Source organism: Nothobranchius furzeri, chromosome 3, assembly GCF_043380555.1.
Source record: "Nothobranchius furzeri strain GRZ-AD chromosome 3, NfurGRZ-RIMD1, whole genome shotgun sequence".
In the NCBI taxonomy this organism is placed as follows: domain Eukaryota; kingdom Metazoa; phylum Chordata; class Actinopteri; order Cyprinodontiformes; family Nothobranchiidae; genus Nothobranchius; species Nothobranchius furzeri.
The window spans coordinates 87,245,206-87,261,559 of NC_091743.1; the positions used below are offsets into that span (position 1 = coordinate 87,245,206).

The window sequence follows — 16,354 nt, forward strand, 5'->3', positions numbered from 1 at the left end:
GGTTATTTTACAACAGCGTCTGATAGTGACTGTTAAAGCGTGTCATTGGTCCTATTTCATGGCTAAAAGATAACTGGCTGAGGTTGTCGTAATTCATGCATGAAAGACCCAGATAGCTGACACCAGGGCGATGAAAGGTCCAGCTGTCAGCGGTTAGGGGACAGCCTGAAACCTGGATGGTTGGCTGCTGAACAGTCAGACGAAAGCCTGAGACAAACATAAGAAAACCGGGTATGGTAGTCAAGCAGCTCGGGCGGCAACATGAATGATTTTCACTACTTTTCTTTGCGCACGTGAAGCTTTTATGTTGAAGGAGTCTAGTCGGAAGTGTGACGTGAGGCATAGAAGCTGACTTGTCCTCCTTTAACTAGACCCGAGCGTCATCTCTCACGGGTCCAGTCCAGGAGAACCCGCAGCTCCCTGCTTTGGCCGTTCCCGCTCCGACAGACGACCGGCGTCGGCTCCAGGCGACTCGGAGGGGAAGTGTGAAGGTCGGTCTACCTGTTCACCTGAACATGGCTTCAACAACCTGCACGCGCTTCACTGACGAGTACCAGCTGTACGAGGAGCTGGGCAAGTAAGTTCCCTCCATTCTGGGACTTTTACCCCAGACCGGTTAGGACTCGGCTTTTCCTGACCTCCTCCCACCTGTCAGGAGGAGCAGGTAGGGACGCGACGCCCGTTTTCCTCTTCCTTTACTTCTCAACTTAAAATAAATTTACCATCCGGTCATTTATGAGCTCCAACTTATTTCACCCGCGCTGAACTCGCAGCTCGTCTGTATTCTCGAGCGTCAAAACGCAGAACGTGGTTAAAAAGTGAAAGTGCCACAGCCCAGCGCGCGCCAAGGGTCACCGAGCGCGAGCCAGAGAGGAGAGGGGATTACGGCCAGGGCTGGAGGTCCTAAGCCTAACCCTGGAGCACATCTTCATTTTGGAATAGGGTGCTGTGGACCGATGAAACTAAAACTGAGATATTTGGGCTCGACAGGGGCGTTCTGCAGGGAGGAACAAGAACACAGCACTCCAAGAGAAGCACCTGCTGCCTGCAGTCGAACACGGTGGTGGTTCCATCATGCCGTGGGCTGTGTGGCCGGTGCAGGGACTGGGTTCGCCAGGGCTGTTGTGGTTCCGACCCGACTCCTCCCGACCAGAACTCAAACGTTTGAGACCAGCAGGAGTTTTTGTTTGATCTGAGAGGGGCGTGGCCTAACGATCCTCACTTCGTTCATAATGAGAGACAAAACTTCCAGTTAACCATCCAGATGTTAAGAGGAGACTGTAGTTTACGTCTGGGCTAGTCAGCGGTTTCAGCATGTTTTAGTGGTTTCTCTGCTCCAACACACCTGACTGAGTGGTTGAATCACCTGCCGCAGCTCGTCGGGCTCTGCAGAATCCAGCTAATCACCTGCTGGTTGAAACCAGGTGTGTTGGAGCAGGTTCAAACCAAAACGTGCTGGATACCGGGCCGGCCCTCGAGGCCGGGATTGAAAAGCCCTGATTGAAGCTGTTGGAGGACCACACCCCACCCAGGATGCTGCTTAGGATTATGGTCTAAGGGATCTGTAGCTGTGAGGATCTGAACCAGCACCTCTGTGGTTTGTTTAGGTGTTTAAAAGATGAGGAAAGTAAAGAGTGCTGCTAATCCCAGCTGCTAATCCCACATCAATTATTTGCTTCATCTCCACAGAACAACAGAAGAGCATCTAAACATCACATAGTAAACAACTGTGTTTAAAATGTAAACAACTGTACGAGCTAGAGTACTTGTGCAGGAACAGAAATGATAAACAGCCTAATGTTCAGATTGTTTTTGTGCTTTTTCTTGTTTAGGCTCTCAACATCTCCATACACATAAACAGGTCTTTGCATCCTCTGCAGATCTCTGTGTTGCAAAGGCACTGGAGGGCTTTCAACCATTAACTCTTGCAGAGCTTGAGGATCTGGTCATGAGACTTAAGCCAACAGGGGCGGTAACTGATGTTCTCCCGGCAAGGCTACTGACAGAAGTTTTTTTCTGTAGCGGGTGATCACATACTGCAGATGGTAAATAGCAGCTTGATATCTGGGGAAGTCCCTACTCCCCTAAAGCAGGCGGTGGTACGACCTCTGCTTAAGAAATCAGGATTGGACCCAACAATCTTGTCCAATTACAGACCTGTATCTACACTCCCTTTCATCTCAAAGATCATAGAGAGGGCTGTTCATTCAACTGATGTCTTTTCTACAGGAATGGGAAATTGGAGAAGTATTTCAATCTGGGTTTAAACCCTTTCATAGCACTGAATCCTGCTTAAGCACTGCTTAAGGTCCTTGATGACATTTTATTGGCTAATGATTCCGGTGATGCTGTGGTTCTGGTGCTCTTGGACTTGACATCAGCCTTTGATACCGTTGACCATAGCATCCTAATAAACCGGCTGGAGCGGTCTGTGGGCATTACGGGCCAGGCACTTAAGTGGATACGATCTTACTTGACGGGGAGGAGTTTTTGTGTGAGGTTGGGGGACTGTTGCTCCGACCTGGCTGAGCTGCCTTGGGGAGTCCCTCAGGGATCGATTTTGGCCCCACTGTTTTTCTCCTTATATCTCCTACCCCTGGGTGAGCTATTCCGTAAACATGACGTGTCATTCCATCTATATGCTGACGATTGCCAGGTCATTTTTCCAATTAGGCATGGTGGTTTATGCACCATTCAACCTTTGTTGGACTGCCTGGAGGACATCAAGCTATGGTTGGCTCAGAACTTCTTGCGTTTCAACGAACACAAGACTGAAGTAATTCTGTTTACGCCACCAAAGACCCTAAGAGGTGCCCAAGGGCTTGATTTTAAAATACTCTGGCACCGCATCAGAAGGCGGTGGTCACTAACTTAAGGGTAAAACTGGACGCAGAGCTCAGATTTGAGACTCAAGTGAACGGAATCGTGAGATCTTGCTTTTTTCATCTACGCCGCATAGCAAAAATTAAGCCTTTTCTGTCACGTAGTCATTTGGAAACTGTGATCCATGCCTTTGTTACCTGTGTAACAGCCTCTGGCTTTCTACAACCAGAAGTGCAAAAAGAACCAAACTAGTAAATATCGTTTTACTCAACGGCTCCTTTATGAGTAAACATGTATAAACTATTTTTTATGGTCGCAAAGACACCTAACTCTTCATTTTGTACCTTTTTTTTCCCCGAAACTCCGTGTCTGCTCGCTCGGTTGATGCGTTCTGACCAGGTGCTCCAGCCAAAAGAATTAAGGAAGGTCTGCAACCCAACACGGAGAAGATGGGCGGGACATGCAGGGTTTAGCCGCAGCTCATTGGCTAAGAGCGATGCCTTCGTTTCTCCTGGGAGTTAACCCTTTTTATGCTGGATCCGTAGGCTATTCAGATACAACCAAACGTAGCTCTTAAACTAATAGCTTATTTCTATTTTATTATTATTATTAATTTATTTTCATAGAGATTGACCTCTAATATGTAAGGTACATTTATATGTGGGTTACACCTGCAGGATGGATTATTGCAACTCGCTATATGCAGGGCTTAGGCAAGCTCCACTAGCACGCCTCCAGGCGGTTCAGAACTCTGCTGCTCGGTTGTTAACATCTACCAGGAGGTCTGAACATATTACACCAGTCCTACGTGCCTTGCATTGGCTCCCTGTCTCCTATCACATCAGGTTTAAGGTCATCCTGGTTGTGTGTAAGGCGTTAAACTCAGGGGCACCTAAATACCTTTCTGACATCATCCACCGACATGTCCCGGTGCGTTCCCTTAGGTCAGCTGACCAGAGACTATCAACCGTGCCCAGGTACAGCCTGAAGTCTCGTGGGAGACGTACCTTTTCAGTGCTCGGACCAAGTCTCTGGAATGAGCTGCCAGCCGACGTAAAGCAGGCCAACTCACTGGAGACCTTTAAAAGCCGACTAGAAACACATCCGTTCTCGCTGGCGTTTGGACATTGAAGTCGGGGGAACTAGGCCTGATATGGAATGCGAACTTGCACTCAGGATTTGGTATTGTATTTTAAACGGATTTCTTATTGTATTTCTAATGGTTATATGTCTGTCCTATTGTGGTGCTTTTTATTGGTGTACAGCGCTTTGTTTGTCCATTTTGGCCACGTGAAAGCGCTTTATAAATAAAGTTGATTTGATTTGCTTCATCCTGGGTGATCATCAGATGGATGTATTCTTTGTGAAGTTTGAATCTGAGTACAAGAGATACTTATGTGTAGTTTCTGAATGGCCTCTGTTTGGTGAAATGGAGTTTACATCCTTAAGGACTGCTGCTAATTTTAGTGCAGACAACAATAATACCCCACTCAGAATGGTGAAACCTGAACAAGTCAGTAATTCATCCTAGACTGAGAGACCATCTAAAGGCTCAGGAACCCTTTACAGGTGTTCTGGATTCATTAGCTGATGATGACACTTCGAATATTGAACCTTTTCACAATGTTTTAATTTTCTGAGATTATGAATGTGTGCTTTTCATCAGCTGTGTGCCAAAATCATCACAAGTCTAACAAATAAAGGCTTGAGGAATCTGGATATGCATGTTAGGAGTCTGTCACATATATTAATTTCACCTTTAAAGGGGCGTTATGGAAGTCTTGACAGCCAAAACATGTATAGAAATAATAAATGTCTTCTTCATACGTTCTCCTGCAATGCCCTGGTCCTGTAGAATGAGCCCTGGCATTTTTACTGTGATTGCCTGTTTTTCTGTAAAATCACAGAAAAAGAGAGATGCTCGGGTCAAGCAGGCTGCTTCATGCGCGTTCACGCTCAGGCATCGCCCGTAGCATTTGCTATCCGTAGCTTTAGCAGCAGAGAGAGAGGCAGGGCCACTTTGTCGCTGTTCCTAACGCCTAGTGACAAAGCTAGCTACATTTCTGAGGACCCTTAGCTACTTTCTGTAGAACTTTCTTCTAGATATTTCCTGCAAATTAGCAACAAAATAGCCATTTTCACTCCGAACCGTTATTTGGTTTGACGTTGTTTCAGCTGTCATCAAGGATATACATGTTACAGATATTTGTATCTGTCACTGGTGCTTTAGCTCACCTTGTAAGATGTCGGACTCTCATGCAGAAGAACTTGGTTTGATTCTGGGTGTGAACATAGTTTATTTAGAGTTTATTTTTTCACATTAATTGTATATTTTTTACAGTAAGATGCCCGAATTTTTATTTGAGACTCGCCGAACGGCATTGAATTCACAGATAAAAAAGATGTGGGTTCAACTTTCATTTTGGAACAATTTTTCAAGCAAGGGAAGGGAATGATCTGAGCATGCAGGAGGACTGACCCATCATAAACCTTTGTCGGCTGTGCTGAAGAGAAAGGTACAGAACCAAATTATTTAATTAATTAGCTGCACGTTCTCCTGTCCTCTGTCCTCCGGGCCACACACACACACACACACACACACACACACACACACACACACACACACACACACACACACACACACACACACACACACACACACACACACACACACACACACACACACACACACACACACACACACACACACACACACACACACACGGGACTGTCTCAGCTGTTATTTTCGTTAAGGAGTGTGCACGAGCCTACTATTGAAGCTGCCGTTACGCTTTTGGCCTGAGGGGGCAATCGCGAGCATAAAGATTCAAAAGTCCGTAAAGTCCCTTTAAGTAGAATTATTGAATAAACTTTTGCACCATAATAAAATGTTTGAGTTTTATCTGTACTTTCATACAAACCAAGTTCTTCCCTGGCTGTTCTATGTTTTCCAAACTCTTCCCTCCAGATGATCCCAAAACACCCGGTGTCGTTCAGAAATGTTTGTGATCTGTTTGGACAGATTTGTAGACGTGCTCTTTTGAAAATGTAAGTTCTTGTTCACTCGGCAACCTCCGCACGCTGGCCACAGACAAAAGAACCTGGAGTCGTGTTTCAGGACTTTGCTCACAGCTAAGGCTCAACTGATCTGAGGCTTTAGCTAACAACCGCTAGCCCGGTCGCTAACCTGCAGCTTTGTTCCCTAGGGGAGCCTTCTCCGTGGTGAGGAAGTGCATGAAGATCTCCACAGCTCAGGAATATGCTGCCAAAATAATCAACACCAAGAAGCTCTCGGCTAGAGGTAAGAGGATTACGGAGTCCGTGGCTGTCATGTTGTGTTTATGCACGTGAAGCTGTGGCAGCCAGTGTCTGTAGAACTGGAACTTGGCTGAACTGGTTCAGCTTTTAGCTGTGGGAGCTTCCTAATGTGTATGTGGGTCCTCACACCTCCATTTGTCTCCTCCTCATGTCTGTAATTGCAGAAGGTTCAGCCTGAAGCTTCAACTCAAACCACAACCCAATCCTCCAGTTTCACAATCTCTTTCCTATCTTCAGTGTCCATTTTTTAGTCATTGCCCTCAAAGAGGCACCAACACAACCAGTTTCTGTGACTCACGCCGCTGCGTCTGGTGTTGGTGAGCTTTACGTGACTCACGGCCGTATTTCACATTAAACACAGGCCACCAAAGGCAGCGCGGCTGCAGGATTCGTAAACTTTCTCTTGTTTCCGCTGCTAATGAAGAATATGTCTGTGCATGCATTGTTGTTATGCTCTTTTCACCCTTCCCTTGTTCTCTCCATCATTACCCATGCCGCGTGGGCCGAGGCTCCCGCTGACTGTCGCTCTGCTGATTGAGCCCCAACAAAAAGGAGATGGTCAGACCTGAATAGGAACACGGTGATCGTTCAACGCGGCAGCAGATGTGGATGGTAGTGAGAGAAGCAGGGGTTTCCTCCCGGCATTAACGGCTGTGTGAAGCAAAGCAAACTAGTTTAAACTGGATTTTAGAAAAGACTGGGGAAACAAAACCCAAAGAGAAATCTCACCTTTGCTGGTTTTGGTGTTTTTTTTTCCATTCGCCACAAGTCTGATAGTGGAGCTTTTCTACTGGTTTGTGCCATAGCACCAGAAACGAGCTGCTCGACTGGTCATTATTACAGCTGCTGTCTCATATTCCTGTATGAACTTTGAGGCTCTAAGCTGAGACTGATGGTCTACATGTGATCAATGATCTCTATAAGAAGTGTAGAGAACTAAGATAAAAAGAAACGTTAAAGCTGTGTCCAATGGCGCGTTAAGGTTACCATGGTAACCACCCGGTTGTGTCCCTTGTAAACTTACTGAGAGTTGGACAGGAAGTCGGACTATAAGGTTTCTGGGTGAAACATGAGCACAGGGTATCCGCGGGTCTTAAATTAGCTTTTCCAAATTTAAGGCCTTAAAAATCCTTAAAAATGACAAATAATCCTTAAATACAGTTTCCAAAGGTCTTAAAATTTCAAAGACCCAATAAACAAGATTGTTTCATTTCTATCAAATTTTTCATGAATTTCTAGTTGGTCTTCAGCATTTTTGTGTACGATATTGGCGTAAGCGGAACCGTACGCATGCAGTTGGTTGTGAAAGGGGGCTATTTTTAGATGAGCACATTAGCTGGTTAAACTAGTGGGAGCTTGCACCATGGGGAAGTGCAAGTTTAATGGTAACTGGATGGCTAATCCCACGTTCGCGACGTGGTTAGCACCGGTTCCAGGCAATAGCTGGAAATTATAGTTTAAATTTAATTTTAAAAAGTCTTAAATTTGGCTCCTTAAACCTGCAGGTACCCTGTGAGCAGCAGAAGGTTCAGATGGTCCTGTGGGAGATACGATAAGTTTAAAATACTCATTGCTTCTCATTTTGAGGATAAAAATTTGACCTAAATACAGCTTAAGTCCGTAGAAGCTTGGGTGTGAACTCTGCACTTTGAAGGCATTTGAGAGGGAAGACAAGACAATGGTTTTATGTGTAGTTTATACTAAAAAACTCAAGAAGAAAAGTTCTCTAAAGATCTGGAAGCTTTAGACAGTTCTGTGAAAATATCAGTCATAAAAATAAAAGTCCAAAGAAAAAAAAAAACAGTTCAGTCATGAGAACTCTTATCCTCTCTGATGGCAATAGAATTAAAAAGGGGGGTGGGGCTTAATCGCCTTGTTCATCCCAATTCCATCATTTTCTTTGGGAAAATTTCAGGGCTTTTTCTGTAAATATTGTTTGTCATATGATAGGGATGCAAGCAGGGTCCGAAATTAACACTCACCACTCGCCAAATGCGAGCAAATTGCTCCATTTGGCGAGTAAATTTTTGAGCTCTACCTGCCACCTGGCGAGTAAATGTTTGCACCAAATTAGTTATGTTTATCAGTCATCTTCCACGGATTTCTGATACTCCTCCCGCCTGCACACAGCGTACATAAACGTACGCGAAACGTGAGCGCGGCATCCAACGTCATTTCCACCTATCCCATTCAATCAGTTTATCAAGTTAGCAGTTAGCTTCGTGTTAAAACTAGCGGTGAAATGTGGCAGTTTTTAACTGGAGTCAGCCAGCCTTCCAAAAGAAAACTCGTCGAACTGGAAGAAAAACCACCAGGACCAGTGGCAACCAGAAGATTTTGTGAAAAGTGGCAAACTGGAGATGGCGGAGTCGTGAGACAATGGCTACATTATGATGGCCACGTAGCGTTGCTGCCTTTCACAGACAGCTGGCCCTCGGCATTCTTCAAATATCCAATAAATGCCCGTACTTCCGACTTTGTCTTCTTTGAGGGATAATAAATGTCCCAAGTGCTGCCGTCTCCTCCTGCCATTATTTCAGCTATAGCTTAAAGAAAGTTTTGGTTGTAAACAACAAAGTGCGCATGTGCCGCCGGCAACTTCCAGCAGATGATACGGTGGCTGGTAAGGGTCACCGCGCCTACACCGCAACCACGGTAATCCACAGAGATAATATATATATATTTTTTAAACAAGACTATTATTATTGTCAACTTTTTTACCGGGGTTTACTGCTACACCGGTTACCGTGACAACCCTAGGCCTGACACACTTTCAGATATTCTCATGGTGCAGCTGTGTTCTCCAGAGATCAAGGACTATGACCCAAATGAGGCTGCAATGCTTTGGCACAAAAGACAGTGTCAGAAGCAGGAGGCCAGACTTCATGGACAGAGAAAACAAGGAGTCTGACTAGATTTCAATGAAAGAGTTCATAAAAACATCTCTAAAAATAAATAAATAAATAGTAAAAAATGACAAAAGAGTTGTTTTCCTTATTAATTGATGTTTTAATTATTTTGTCACTGTTTGGAATCAACATAATATAGAATAACATGCTTTAGGTAGATCTAAATCATTTAGAATTTTGGCCGGTAAAAAATATGCTTGGCCGGTAGATTTTCATCATCTACCGGCCAACTTGGCCGGTGAGTAAAAAATTTAATTTCGGACCCTGGATGCAAGTTTTCCAAAATTTCTTTAACCGGCTATTGACGCCCCTTAATGGTTGCTAGTCGGTTAATCGGAAACCAACCCCACCCCTAGGGCTGTCGCGGTAACCGCAAAAATGAAATATCGCGATATGAAGAAGCCCACCGCGCTGCATCATGGGCCACCGCGATTACTGAACTTGGTTCAACTCAATGATGCATGTTGAGAAGGATGGCTGCACTGGTATCAAAACGAAACGTTACTTCGCTCCTTTGGGAGCACTTTGGTTTTCAGTACGTCAGCTGCTGCGCAGCCAGAGTCCTTGGCCGAGACAGAGCTGCCACCAGCGGCAAAAATAAATAAATAAACGCTCGGAGACCTGCTGAAGTCCCGGACAAGCACTGCTTCTGCAACCGTCCCGAAGAGAGTTTGAGCCGAGCTGGAGCTCACTCGCTACCTGCAGGAGGAATGCACCCACCCTAAAGAAATCCCCGACATGGTGGAGCAACAACCGGGAGATATTCCCTTTGCTCGCCAGAGTCGCACGCAAGTACGTGTGTGTTAGTGCAACGAGCGCTCCATCTGAGAGGGTTTTCAGTGTTGCTGCAAATGTTGCCACCCCTCTCAGATCCTCTCTCAAACCGTATATGGTTAACATGCTGGTTTTCCTTGTAGGTAACAAGGACGTGACCGAGCTATAAATCACCGTCATTCGTGTGTGTGAAAGTGAAATGCCCGGTACATGTAATTTTTTAATGCTTGATTTTAAACAACTAAACAAAATGGAGACTTGTTTCTTATTTGTTAGATGCTGCAGCCAAATTTGCATTTACAAGTTTAACCTTCTCCTGAATTTTGTTGTTTTTAAGTTCAGTCGGACTCCGACTGTCGGAGAAACAAACGTTACTGCGATTTGTGTTGTTACTGCCCTTTGATCTGCATTCAGTAAAGTGTTATTAAAGAAGGCACGGCAATTTTTAACCTTTTTTAAATGTGTAAACATTATGTTTAGATAGTACTGCAATAAAAAAGGGCTGCAATAATATCGCACACCGCAATATTAAGCCACCCTGAATCACCGCAGGGGGAATTCCTCAACCGCGACAGCCCTACCCACCCCCTCCGAAGCGCTTGATGCGCCTGATGTGAACAGAGGAGGAGCGGACAGCACATGAATTTCATGAGCGATCCACTTCGCGACGCTTCACAGCTTGTGTGTTCCGGGGGTTATTGTGTTCCAAGAATTAAATAACTAAGAATAAACGGCTCCGACACTGCCTCATTGCTAACCGTTTGTTTGAGCACATATGTTTGTTTATGTGACGAGCTCATTTCTTCTTCCGCGATCGCCCAGTAAACATTTTGATAGCGGCACTCTTTTGCCCTCTAGTGGCACAAAATATGTTACACCCAGTGTTGGGTTGGGCATCGTTTGATTTTGAACGATTACTATTCCAATTCCTCGTTTCGATTCCGGTTCCTATCGATTCCCGATTCCGATTCTTTGAAGGGGAAGAGAGGAGGAGCTGAGGGTGGGGCTGTAAGGCTGGGATCAATTGACGACACCCGGTCGAACTAGCTACAAGCTAACCTGAAGCTAACCCAAAGCTAACGCGGAGGTGGGAGTTAAGCTAACGGAAGTAGCAACCTAGCTACAACCGGAGTTAACAACACCAGAGCTTCTGGGTCAGAGATACGCCGGGCTGACCGCTGGGTAAAACCGGGTGGAACACAGAGGTCTCTGAGAGCTCCACAAGCCGGCAGCCGCACAGCAGACAAGCGCCGCTGCGATCTGAGATGCGCAGAGCTGCCGCTGGGGAGAACCGGGTGGAAAGGTTTCCATCCCAGAGCTCCACAAGCCGGCAGCCCGTGCAGCAGACAGGAGCCGCGATCAGACAGAGATGCGCCGAGCTGCGGGGAGAACCGGGTGGAAAACATCGGTCTCCCGAGAGCTCCACAAGCCGATAGTGGGAACCCAGCTCCACCAACATGTTATATTTCAACCCATTTTCTAAAGTGCAGCATTATGTTAAATGCACTGGGTTTTACCCTATTACATTTAAATTTCATGGTTAAACAGTACATGTTAAAATCTAAGCTCAGCTCGGCAGTGACCTAAAATACATAAATATAATTTTACTTACCGAAAAAAATGAAGTGGAGACTCCTTGGACGCTCTATTAGTGCAATTAATGCCACAGCAAGTCATTTTGTCCAACAATTGCACAAAAATATCCAAAACAGAATACACACACACAGAGACTCAAAATCCTGGAGCAGTTTCCAGGCCAGACCGAGGCTCTACTGAGGCCTTTCCACGGAGCTAGCTCTGTGGTCACGTGGGTCTGATGCTCATTAATTATACAGAATTTTAGGCTTTTAATAAACTTAAACAGAAGAGTGAGAACAAATCACCCCCCTCAGAGTTGTTATGAGTGTAAACTAGATCATTTAAACCAAAAACATGTTTTGGTACCAGGCTGTAAACATGTTTATTTCTGCTGTGAAATTGGTATTTTTAACATGGGAGTCAATGAGGATTTGCTCCCTTCTGACACCAGCCCCCAGTGGATGAGGGTGGAACTGCCATTTTTGTCACTTCCGGGTTGGGCCCAATTTTAGAGCTGCATTGTGGGGGCTTGGCCCTACTTGATGAAATAAATTTAACTTCAACATGACACATCCAAACACATCAGGAGAAAAATGTTGGGAACACAGCTGCGGATCTTTGGGAAGTTGTGTCCGTCCACAGGCATCTTCCCACTGCTTTCTCTACTTCTTGCCAGTGGGAAAGCTGTGTAAACTCACATCACTCCACTTGTTGCCCTCTGACTGGAAATTACATCCAAAAGCAGCACAATGTGGCATTTTACTTCATTATTAATACGGTGAGCGCGTAAACAAACACTAGCGTCAATAGCTATTCTTCCATGCAACCAGTGTACGTCATCGCCCCCAGAGTGCGTAGCATGCGGAAAACATGGCGTCCTACGTATGTCAACAAATGTACTAAATATTATAGATTTATTAATAAACAGCAGTATTTTGTGTGTTTCTAACAACAGAAAACTTGTGGCTTTTTAGGGCACACACGTCCTCATAGCTGGAGATCCTTTTTAACAAGAGGAAAAGACAAATGTTTAAAGGTGTCTGAGTGGAACACACGGACCAAACACTGTTATGAAACCTACATCTAACAGAGAAATCTGTGTGGAAACCAACCTGTGTCCATTTCACTGAGTTGTACATTTATAGGAGAAGCTAAAGGCCCTAATTGGTGTCTCTTGAACCTATAATTACAACAGAGTTGACACTGTTTGCTGTCGGTGTGATGCTTGCTTTGAGGTTGCTTGGTAACTGAGGCAAGAGGATATTCTTCTTTGATCTATTTTTGCTCAAGAAGTAGAAAATAAGTTTAATACATAAAGGTCATATATCATGCAAAATCCAGTTTTTGGAGCTTTTGCTATTGTTGTATTGTTTCCTCATGAAACTCACCCCCAAAGCAGTTTTTGGGTCATGCTGGCATGTATGTGCAGTCTCCAGGTCTGCAGCTGTGTACTGTTGGGGAATTCACACAGTGGGAGGCAGGGTTGACCTAATCATGCATCTTTTTCCCGGGTTGAAGGGATAGCTCAGGAAAATAACTCGATAAAAAATGACATCTCAATAGTGCCAACGATGTATTTAATCATTCATTGTGCCGACCATTGGTCTGGAAGGTGCAAAAAGGCATGATGCAGGTCCATTAAAGACATTCCACTTTAGTCACAGCAAAAGATGAACACGGATGTCAAAACTGAATCCCTTATTAATAATAATACAGTTTATTTAGAAACACCCTTCAAGGCACACAATGACATTTTACAGCAATAAAACAAGCAAAGAAGAAATCCAAATTAAAAATGGTGAAGACCCTGAAAATACGAACTAGGTGGTAAAACAAGTGCAGGAGAAAGCTGTGACAAGCAGTGGGGTGTCTGGTAGGTGGGTTTGGGTCTAGATGTAAAGGTGGACAGTGTCAGAGTTATGCATGACTTCAGGGAGATCATTCCAGGGAACTGAAAGCTCTGCTCCTCATGGAGCTGAGACAGAACAGTGGAACAGAGGCTGATGGAGGAGGATGATTCTTCTTCCAGCTCTCGGAGGGTGCAGACACGTTTTTTCCTCCTCTCCTCCATATCTTATCGTCAAGGCCCTTTGTCTGTCTGTGTGTGCTGGGTGCACAGCTGCTTCTGCATTTTTCTGGAAACTGAAATTCACTCAAATGGATCTCGTCAGTTGGTCTCTCAACGCGATTGATGAAATTTTTTCGACGATGAGAACGGGAGAAGGGGCTCCCGGATGTCCTGCCGGGACAGACCCAGTTGGACACATCATGGACTCCTGGAAACCGTGGAACTTGATCTGTCTTCCTCAGCTGTCTGTGGAGGACTCTGAAGATGTGTTGGTATTTGTGGTGTTGGTGTAGGGTTTCCTGCTCATTGGCCTTGGAGGCTACCTGGCTTACCGGAAAATTAACAAGTTGGCCTGATCCCGAAACTCAGAGATGGTTTGTACCACACTGTGAATTCACAGACTCAAATAATTGTGAAGATGAATCGTAAACTTGGGACTTTGGCGGAGGTTCATTCTTTGGCACAAAAGATGGATGCCATCAAGGATAGAGTGGACAAATCAGCACAGATTGGGATAGATTAATGACCATTATTGAGATTTTGAGAGGTTGAGGACCAACAAACTGTAAGACAGAGAGGAAATTATCTCTGTCTGGCCCCAAAACAATTTCTAATCGGAATCTGGCGTCCTTGAGCCAGCAAGGCTACAATGAAAACTCCCTCCTCAGAACATATGTGGAATGTGCCGTCGCTATGGCAACTCAACTCTGTCTCCTTTCCCAGCCTGGGCGGGACTGCGGGAAGGCCGCTGAATCGTTCCAGGGTCACTGCAACCCTCCAACCCTCAATGCTCCGCCCCTATCCACACTGAGGTGACATGCGCTGCTTATCGTGGCTGCAGGAACTGAAGTGGGGATAGTCCCAACCCACCACCCCACCTAGTGGACACTTATGTTATGTTGTCTGAAGTCTGTTGCATATCTGTCTGAGGTGTTTTTTTGCAGAGCAAAGCTGCCCTCCTGGTGGAGGGTAACTCTGAAGTGCCTTTTTTTTCCCCTCCACCTGAACCAATCCTCATGTAACCCTCTTATCTCTATGAAGGTAGCGCGACTCGGGTTGCGAATGACCACAGTCACCAATTCTTGTCATGTGTCTTGCCCATGCATGTCAGATCTCTGAAACGTGTGTACTGAAACTGTAATTTCCCTCTGGGATTAATAAAGTTTCTTTGAATTAAATTGACTGATTTGATTGATCTGAGGGAGCAGATGGGGGAGAAGTGAGAAGGATTTTGAATTAATTGCATTGTTTTACAGGAAGCCTGCTTTGAGGACAGGGCTGACATGATGACTCGTGGGAGTTTTGGAAATAACGCAGCAGCAGAGTTCTGGACCAGTCGGACTATGAGGGACGTTTGTGGTAGACCAACCAGAAGTGAATTTTAGTTAATTGAAAGGGGGTTAGAGAGGGTGAAGGCGATTGATGTTGAAATGCATTAATGATGACAAAAACTTACAGGACAGCTCTAGTGTGTTCTCCTTTTTTCTTGAAGCATTTCTAAGGTATGGGATCGGGACCCGGTATCGGCAGATTCTTAAATCAAATGGCTCTGAGTCGGATCTGGAGCTAAACAAACATGATCCAAACATCCCCAAGAACAACGTTGTCCTGAATGATCTCAGGTTATGAACCGCTCAAGTTGGGTACAAGCAGGAGTCTCCTTCAGCTTCCTGCTCGAGCTCTATTGGCACAATTCAACAGATGTTAAAATGGTACAAATGAACTCTCTTATGTGTGTTTCACAGCTGAGTAGCAGCTTTGTGGACCCACAGATGAACGCGTCGGACCCGCTCTTGGATATTGCAGTGGGCAGACTCAGCTGAAGGTCATGACTGAGCAAGAGGAACCTCGAGTCACAGCCAGGGTTCGTCTGGAAACCTCTCAGCACTTACAGGAAGAACATTACCAAGGAATACTGATGGGAATTAGGCCTGGACAATATAGAAAAATAAGATATCAATAACAATATTTTTATATTGATAATTATAGAAAAATATTATAAAAATTGTAGAGAATTATTAATGTGCTGCCCTGGCTATGTAATTTTGGTATTTTTATTTTTGCTCCGCCTCATCTTGCTGCCTCTTCTCTGTTTTGGTTTGAGAGAGGAGGGCCTGGTGCCGTAGCGTGCCTGAGTCTGTGGTTTTGATTGGTCAGGAGTAAGTAGTGTAGGGCTGAAACGATTCCTCGACTACCTCGAATAATTCGAGTACAAAAAATCCTCGAGTCAAATTCTCTGCCTCGAGGCTTCGTTTAATTCATGTTAATTAATTCATGGCTTTGCAATCGCCCGGGGTCACGTTTCACCCGGACCGAAATAAATGACGCACATACACACTGCACTGAATGCACACGCGAGTAGCGAATGTAACTTAACTTTCTCTTAAGCCATGGCGGACAACGTGGACCGCGGTGGAGTGCGAAAAAGACACAAAATGTCAACGATGTGGGACCATTTTTCACGTCGTAGGGCGGAAAACGTAGTCCAGTGTAAATGGATTTAGCCTACCACAACACCACATCCCCCATGCAGCAGCACCCGACCAGGAAACATCCACGTGTAAATGTCTCTTCTGCAAGCGGACTCTACAAGATAATGCATTTTAGCCTGTATTTCTATATATTCTGTGGACACTGTGCGACTTTTTCATTTGTAGCACTCAGTTTCAGCTCACACCGTACGTCTGGTAGCAACACGTCGGACTTAAAATGTGCTAAAAATAGCAGTTTTTACAACACGTCGGACTTTTTATTGTGTTGTTTTTGACGTCCGTTGTCCCTCGGGATTGCTGCAGGAGGACACGGGTACTTATGAGAGTGGCGGAGGAAAACGAAAGGAAGTAAATAAATGTTTTGTGATCAGTATAATTTGACTAAACCACGG

At 45.1% G+C, this 16,354-nt stretch overlaps 1 protein-coding gene across 15 annotated transcripts in view; it reads left to right on the forward strand.

The window, feature by feature from the left end:
- Positions 1-371: 371 nt before the first annotated feature.
- Positions 372-16,354, forward strand: part of camk2d1 (calcium/calmodulin-dependent protein kinase (CaM kinase) II delta 1) — a 131,851-nt gene continuing 115,868 nt past the window's right edge. For all 15 annotated transcript variants that reach the window (XM_015958122.3, XM_054734064.2, XM_015958128.3 and 12 more), the window contains exons 1-2: positions 372-577; positions 6,030-6,124. In XM_015958122.3, the coding sequence (XP_015813608.1) occupies positions 516-577; positions 6,030-6,124 (157 nt within the window). In that variant the 5' untranslated portion in view covers positions 372-515. The remainder of the gene's footprint in view (positions 578-6,029; positions 6,125-16,354) is intronic.